The sequence below is a fragment of the Acinonyx jubatus genome, chromosome A2 (assembly GCF_027475565.1).
Source record: "Acinonyx jubatus isolate Ajub_Pintada_27869175 chromosome A2, VMU_Ajub_asm_v1.0, whole genome shotgun sequence".
Lineage (NCBI taxonomy): Eukaryota > Metazoa > Chordata > Mammalia > Carnivora > Felidae > Acinonyx > Acinonyx jubatus.
In genome coordinates, this window is record NC_069383.1 from 157603279 (window position 1) to 157611620 (window position 8342).

At 59.1% G+C, this 8342-nt stretch overlaps 1 protein-coding gene across 4 annotated transcripts in view; it reads right to left on the bottom strand.

The window, feature by feature from the left end:
• Positions 1-7456, bottom strand: part of CARM1 (coactivator associated arginine methyltransferase 1) — a 39134-nt gene extending 31678 nt beyond the window's left edge. For 3 of the 4 annotated variants that reach the window (XM_053219892.1, XM_027050197.2, XM_053219891.1), the window contains exon 1: positions 7196-7456. In XM_053219892.1, the coding sequence (XP_053075867.1) occupies positions 7196-7421 (226 nt within the window). In that variant the 5' untranslated portion in view covers positions 7422-7456. Of the gene's footprint in view, positions 1-6472; positions 6687-7195 lie in introns of those variants that run through there. The other variant, XM_053219893.1, reaches the window with a different exon arrangement.
• Between the last annotated feature and the right edge of the window lie 886 nt (positions 7457-8342).

Here is an 8342-nt window from a genome sequence, read left to right on the forward strand (position 1 = left end):
GGTCTGAAACCTCCATTCCTCCTCCTCTGGGGTGGGTGTATCTTTCCCCATTTGTCCTGGCAAATTCACCACCTCCCCAGTTGGGGGGCAGATCCCAAACACAGAGCGAGCTCCCCAGGAAAGGAACACAGCACATGCCACGAAGGTTCCCAAGCCTCTCCCACTCTGCTAAATCCGACCCGGTCCGAGGCTTGGCACCTCAGATGACCCGTGAGTTCTCGCCATGCTCCCGTCCAAAGGTCCCGCACGCCCACCTTGGCCAGGCCCCCGCAGGTGGCCTCGGCGCTCGCTTGCCAGGTGCCACTCACGGCGCCGGCCATTCTGCACCTGTGACCTCCGATCGTGACGGGCCCCAACCACCCTGAAAGGCATGAAAAGTCAGAGTAAATCGGATGAGCAGATTAGAAAAGGCCCACGTGGCAACTCAGGTGGGATTTTGCCAACGTGAAGGGTTCGAGCCAGGGTGGTTTTGCTGTCAAAGGAGCGGCAAGCTGGCTTTCGGAACTCCTGGGTTTCCAAACTGCTAATGCAGCGCTTTGGGCCTGCACGGGTGCAGGTAGAGAAGGCGAAGGGGGGCAGGAAGGGGGGATGGGATCTAGGACCTGAGGCCAGATCAGCTTAGGACCGGAGGTAACAGCCCCACCTCCGTGGGGCTCAAACTCAAGTGCCCAGAGGGAGAGGCCAGGAGCCGAAAGAGGGTGCCGGCTGAGGGGAAGGGACGTCTTCCCACACCCAATGGCAACCCGGGTTCAGAGAAATGCCTATTTTAAGACACGATCCGCTGCAAGTGGAAGGACCACGAAGCTTCTGTGCCGGGGCGGTGACGAGCCAGGAGCGGACTTCTGGAAAGTTCCAGAGGGGGCATTGCTACCCAGCTCGGCCTCGGGGCTTGTAAGCCCAGGGCTGCCAGCCCTTCTAGGTTTTCAGAAGTAAAAAGTCAGACTGTGATGCACAATCGCACAATTAATACGATACCCAGAGTCTACTTTTATTTTAACCACATGGTGAAGCAAACCTGAGGGCAGGTCGGTCACAACCCCCTGGCGATGGGTCATGGCCTTTGCCCTGGGCAGAGTTCACCTCTTGTTCCAGAACACAACTTCTGGACCTCTGACACACTCCTGGGGCAGGTTAAGGTGAAACTATTCGGTTACATTCCTGTTGCATTCTCTAGTCTGGAAGCTTCCACGGGCCCCTCACTCCCTGCTCCCATCTACACTGTAACACGCTGCTTCAGAAATAACATCTTATCGTGTGGGCCTGTGTGGAAAATGGGCGGCTCCTGATCACAGGAAAAGGTCCTGTCGTTTGTAAGACGTGACTTGGGCCTGACCTAACCTTGTTACCCTCCCTTTAGCTCCTGCAGAGACCCCTCTGCCCCACACCAGGCTGCTGCCCCCAACCCCCACCTTGAGGACTCCACAAGCCAGGAATATCCTTCCCAACATTGGCTACGTCCACATCCTACCTACTGTGGCCAAGGTGACTGCCTGACCGTCTCCCAGTCTCTGTTCTGTCCTTCCTTTCTTGTACAGAAAGAGACACCCTGAAATTCGCTGAGCTGATGGCTCAAAGACTACATTTCCCAGCCTCCCTTGCAGCTAGTGGTGCCTCTGCAACTGCCTTCCAGCCAACAATGAAAACAGAAGCGTCACAGCCAGCTTGTGGAAACTGTCCTTAACGGACACCTGGCCCACCTTTGTCCCTTCCTTTATCCCGCTGTCTGGAAACCGGGGTAGCAGCTGGACTCCAGCTGCCATGTTGATCCACGATGGCAGGACCTCACCCCAGGGATGGTGGAGGGGGGGTCAGCTGGAAGGACCTGGGTCCAAGGCCTTCCTGAAGCAAAGCCTCCACACCAGCCCTGGTCGCCCACCCTCCAGACTTTAGCGTGAAGCACAATAAATAAAATGCCATGTTGTTTGAGCCGCTGCCACCCTGGATCTCTGTTATGCCTGAACAAATCTGAATCCTGACCCCCTTTTCTCACTGAACCACTCTGCCTAAAACAGCAGGTGCAACAGAGGTGAATTTGAAAGCCAGCTCTCCTGCCCTCCAGCCATATCACCTCGGTGGAGCCCTCTCACCTCTGTTTTTCCACCAATAAGATGGGAACAGTGTCCCTGACCTCCCAGGACTATTCTAAGTGGTAACACACAGCCAGGGCCACACCTGTCAGGTTACCTGGCCCACACGGTCCAGAAAATGTCCTCTATCCGGCCTCAGCAATCAGGATACTTCACAGTCAAAATAAACAGACGCACACAAAGAAAGGCTTTTTGGTTTCTCTTAAAAGCTGTGGCAGATCTGGCAGCCCTGGCTGGGGCCGAGTTCCCCCAGCACCCCCTCCCCCCTCCCACTCCCTTCACTCATCCCCGGGGTCCACAGGCTTCCAAATAAGTATTTTAGTTTTTGCAAGACACACGAGCATCAGTTAAATATTCTTACTTCAGCTGTTGGGTTCTTCTAATAAAACTTTCAAAGATGTACAAGGCTCCCTTTAGCTGTTTGAAAAATGGCGACAGGCCCTATCTGGCTCACAGACCCTAATGCATATTATTATCCTTTCCCCAGTTGCTCTCAAGGTCAAACATTTTATGCAGAGCCTGGTACACAGTAAATGCTCAATAAAAATGACACCGGGCAGCAGCAACTTATGGGCACCACCGCAATGTGAATGCCCTTCCGGTGTTACTAACCTTCTGGGTTGTCGCCCCAGCTTGACTCTGAATGCCCTAAAGCCTGGGCACGTGACAAACTCTTCTGTACCCTCTGCCCCTCCCCCAGCCGCCAGGGGGCTCCCAGAACCGTGACCGGAGGAAATGAGAAGAGCTCCTGATTCTGCGGCAGCTGGCCGTTCTTCACCTTGCTTCTACGAAGGGTTTTTCTCTGGGGTTTCCGCACCCTGGCGTGCCCCCCCGCCCCCAAACTGAAGTTTAGCCCCTGTCAGAGCCAGGGGGCGGGGAGAGTCCACAGAACCGGGCAAAGTGATTCGCGCTGACCAAGAAAGAAAAGTGACACAGTCATCTCCAGAAAGGACACCGTGGGCCCGAGGAACCGAGAATCTGTTCCGCTCCCCACCTTGGCTGCCCCACCACGGGCTTCCCGAGAGGCTGCCTCCTTTCAGAGGGAGGGCTGCCTGCGTCCAAGAACTCCAGAGGCCGTGCCAAAGCTTCCTCAAGGCCCGGGAAGTCTGCACCTCTGCCCAGGGAAGACGGCCTGGTTTTGGTAGCTGCCATTTGGTAGCCAATGCCATGGATACGGGCCAGGGTGACTTCGGATGGCAAGAAGCGGTGGGAGGGTGGTCGTTCACGGCAGGGCCACTGGGGCCTGCAGGGCCTTCTGCGGCTGCCATCTTTCTCCCCGGGGAGGGCGCAGACGTCAAGGGACAGGGCTGTGTGTCCGCTACCCACACCCATCTCCCAGCCCCACTGCCTGGGGCAGAAGTCGCGGCCCAAGGGTCCCTCCCCCACCTGCTGGCGGTGCGAGACAGCTGGACAGCCCTGCAGCTTAAGGGGCTCCCTCCTAGAAAACCCAGATCTTCATGCCTCCATGCCGGTAACAACACCATCAACAATATCTACAGAAATATTGGGGCACCTGGGTGGCTCTGTTGGTTAAGCGTTTGACTTCAGCCCAGGTCGTGATCTCACGGTTCGTGAGTTCGAGCCCCACAATGGGCTCTGTGCCAACAGCTTGGAGCTTGGAGCCTGCTTCAGATTCTGTGTCTCCCTCTCTCTCTCTCTGCCCCTCCCCTGCCTGTGTGCTCATGCTCGCTCACTCTCTCGCTCTCTCTCAAAAATAAACGTTAAAAAACTAAAATAACATCTACTGAAACATTTAGTTCCACATCCCCATGGTCCACTTCACCCCCCTTTCCAGGCCCCAAGTGGTATTATTCCCATTGCAGAAGAGGAAACTGAGGCTGTGTCCAGGTAAGTGCTGCTAGAGGTGAGGCAACAAGCTCAGAGGAGGTGAAATGGCTTAAGGCCGCACAGCTGGTGACCCACACGAGTGAGACTCCACGTTCAGAACCCCCGCCAGCACCCAAACACACCTCTGGCTCGCCTCCCACGGGACACACAGGGCGATTCGGGTCTTGGCCGACCTCCCTGTCCGTACCGCACACAGATTTGAATCCCGGAGCGGGGACGGGGGGGTCTGGAATCACACACAGCTGGCAGGACCCTGCCTCATGAAGGACAGGTGAGCAGAACAGGGCTCCGGATACCTTCTCAACTGGCCAAAGCAATCAGGTCCCAGAAGGGCCCAGATTGGAAAATGCTGAGGCCAGGAAAGCAAGTTCAACCCAAGAAAAGGCCTAAAGGTCCTAGTGGGCCCCAGGTCCCCGGAGCCGCCACATCCCCGCACATGCAGCGGCTGGACCATCTCTGACTTTCTCCAGGACGCTGGCGGCTGGGCTCCACCCGGCAGGCCGGGCCGGCTCTCAGATCCAGAGGCGGAGCGCAGCCCCCACACCTCAGCCTGGTACTCTGCACCTGGCCGGCACACTCCAGGGCAATCCCTCCCCGTGGACCCCGCTCTCCACGCCTGCTCAGGAACCAGTGCTGCCTCACCCAGAGCAGTAACCCAGCCAACTCTGAGGTCATCGCTGGCCCCAGCCTGTGATGGGAGCAGGTGCTACCACCACAGAAGTGCTAGTTTACGGAGCAAACACACTATGTGCCACAAAGGCCCGCCACTGCCCCCATTCTACGGGTAAGGAAACCGAGGTACAGAGACTCACCCACACCGGCAGGGCACCAATCTAGTCCTCGTAGTAGACCCTAAAATAATATGTCCAAGCCCTAACTCCCTGACCTGAGAATGTGGCATATCTGGGAGAAAGGGTCTTTGCAGATGTAATTAAAGTAAAATCATTCTGGGTATAGGGTGAGCCTTAAATCCAATGACAGGTGTCCTTATAGGAAAAGACACAGAGACACAGGGGTGAGGCGATGTGAAGACAGACGCAGAGCCTGGAGTTCTATTGACACAAGCCAAGCAAGGCCTGACCCCAGAGGAAGCTGTTAGGGGTAAGAAGAAATCCTCCTCCAGGGCCTCTGGAAGGAGTGTGGCCCTACCAACACCTTCATTTCACACCTCTAGCTGTGAACTGTACAAGAACACGTTCCTTTTGTTTTAAGCCACCAAGTTGGTCACGGCAGGGGCACCGGGGTGGCTCAGTTAGTTAAGCGTCTGACTTCGGCTCGGGTCATGGTTCGAGGTTCGTGGGCTAGAGCCCTGCATCGGGCTCCACACTGACTCTGCTTGGGATTCTCTCTGTCCCTCCCCCACTTATGCATGCGCTCTTTCTCTCTCTCTCAAAATAAATAAACAAACTTAGGGGAAAAAAAGAAAGTTGCTCATGGCAGCCCTGAGGAATTAACACGACCCGGTTCGGCTGACTCCAGAATCCATGTTCTCAGCCCCACATCAATGTGACTTAAACATAATGAGGAAAAAGTTGTCTCAGACCCCGCGAGACTGGATCACCCCCGACTGAGGATCTCAATCTGAGAAACGTGGACTTTCTCCTCCTTACAAACGCTTCCGTGAGGAATTACCCCTAAAAGAGGATGTTATCTTTACAACTAGTAACAACGTCGAGATCACCCACACAACAGAAACATAAAATGTAAAAACCCTCCTGGAGGAAGGTGCTGAGCTTAGGAGACACCGCGTGTGGAGTATACGAGGACCCTCTGTAGTATGTTCCCAATAATTCTATAAATCAAAAGCTGTTCAAAAACCAAAAGACGTTATTTGCAAAAGAAAAACCCAACTCGCCTGGAACTGCTTGAGGCGTAGCCTTAGGATCCTAGTTTGAGAAATGCTGCTCATCTTTATTCTTTATTAATACCCGCCAAATGAACGATCATGCTCATGATCTGGGGGATCCTGCTGAGTTTAAGGTGGAGAGTATAAGCACCTGTCCTGAGCTCTGATGCCCGCCGGGGGATACCTTTCTCCCCTCTCCTCTCAGCTGCTCCCAGAAAACCCAGCTCTGCCCCAGCAAAAAAGAGGTGTGACACTTGGGAGGTAGGCATAAGGTTGGGTTTTCCGGGTAGAGGTGCAGGAAGAACCCTGTGTGAACCACCTGCTCTATGCGCTTTCGTCTGGATCACCCCCTTCCCAAAGTGGCAAAAAATTCACACAGGCCAAAAGCCAGGAGAGGCCTCCTAAGTGGCTCCCCGAGCATCAGCACGAGAAAACCCGAGACAAAGCTGAATGAAACAGAATAGCAAAATGTGAACAAGCAATCAGGAATCAAAGAGAACAGATAAAAAAGAGTAACAGAAAGAAAAAGGATGAACCACAAAGACTCAGGGGCCTTGGCAAACACATTTGTGATTTTTTTTTTTCCACTGAAATGTCAGTTTTTGAAACTAGCTTCTGAAAATGTTACCAGCTTCTCACATCCCCAAAAAGAAAGACCCGAGGACCGCGACGAGGGAGGAGGCTGTGTTACCTCTTACTTCGGAGCCGGACATCAAGAAGGGGCCCTACCCTTCCACGTTTCCACCAAGAGCACATCAGCGGCTCGCACCACCCCGGCATGGGCCCTCTCCCCAGGTCTAGAAGTTTCCCACACGGGGGTCCAGAAAGCCAAAAGGCTCCCGATGGGTGGAACCGGGTCCTCCAGGCCGCCCCAGGCCGGGCACCGCTTTCCAACTGTCCTTAGCAGTCCAGGGAGTCCCGAGAGATGGCCAAAGGCTGCCCACACCCCTCCCTCCTTCCCCTAGGGCGGCCACACCCGCCCCCGGGGACTCCCACCTCTCCCACACCCCAGGCCCCCTTTCCTCCCACCCAGCCCCCACACCCCCAGCATGCTACGAATTCACCTTCCCCGCTCGGCCCCCCGCTTCCTGCCCACCCCCTCCCAATCTCAGGGCCCTCACTCCCCCATTTCCCGCTTCCCACCGTACTCCGGGCACCTCACCTCTGGCCACCACGCACGCCCTCTTTTCTCTCTGCCCCTTGACATCGTTCCTCCTCTCGCCTGACTCGGGGGCCCCCACTCCCATCTCCCTCGGCCCGGCGCCACGGACCTCACACCAGGCCCCCACGGTTCAGGGCCCCTCACCCCCGGGGCCCCGGGCCCCTCGCCGCGTCCCTCCCGCCCCGGTCCCCCGCCCGGCCGGCCTCGTGGGCAGCCCCGGCGCGCGGCCCAGCCCCGGGGCCCCGCACTCACGGCTGTAGAGGGCGATGCCCGCCGCGTCCGGGCCGGCGCGCACCTCGAGGCGCAGCGCCTGCTGCTCCGCGTGCCGCTGGATCTCGCCGTTCGCGTCGCCGATGGTGAGGAGGCGGGCGCCGGGGAACACGGACACGGCCGCGCAGGGCCCCGCGCCGCTCGGGACCGCCGTCCCCGCGCCGCCCGCACCGGGCCCCGCCGCCGCCGCCGCCGCCGCCGCTGCCATCTTAGATCCGGCTCCAGGCCCCGCCGCCGCCGCCGCGCCCGGGCCCAGGCCGCCGCCGCTGCCGCCGCCGCCGCCGCCGCCGCCGCCGCCGCGCAGGCCGAGGCCGAGGCCGAGCCGGGCAGCGCCGCCTGCCGGCCACGCTCCGCCTCGTCGCCACCGCCGCCGTGGCCCGGCCCCGTGGCGCAGCGCCCCCTGCTGGGCCGCCTGGGACACGGGGTGGGGGAGGAAGAGGGCGCCGGGGGGCGGGGCCGCCCCGCCCCGCGCGTAAGGTCGCGGCTTTGTGAGGTGGCTCCGCGGCCCAGGAACGGCGGGGGCGGAGCCTGAGCCGGGGGGCGGTGCTCGGCCTCGCGGACGTGCCCCTAGGACTTGGCCACGCCCCCGGCCCGACGCGGCTCGAAAGGCCGAGCTTTGTAGGGCGGGGCCGGAGCGGAGACTCGGGGCGGGGCGGGGACAGGGGCGCTCCCCAGGGGGGGGCGGTGTTCGGCCGTGTGGACACGCCCTTGGCCCCGCCCCGCGCAAACGGCCGCGCTTTGTGAGGCGGCTCCCCAGCGGCGAACGGTGGAGGAGGGTCTGACACCCTTCCGCTACGACACGCCTCTGCGGCCGAGCTCCGCCCCCTGGCCCTGCCCGGCTTTGTGAGAAGGCACGCGGGGGGCGGGGTGCCGGTACGACGAGGCCCCTCCCCTGTACCGGCCCTGTTCCCCCCCCCCCCCGGATGTGGCTTTGTGAGGCTCTCCGCTCACAAGGAGGGCCGGAGCAGGGGCGGGGCCAGGCTCCTGGACACGCCCCCAGCTGTGGCCCCACCCCCCCACCCAGCTTTCCAGAAGGGAAAATCAGTTTGAGGTGGGACTCAGCTTCCGCCCTCATCCTGAATCTGCGGAAAGGTCCCTTCTCCCAGCAGTCAACTGCTCCTATCTCTTC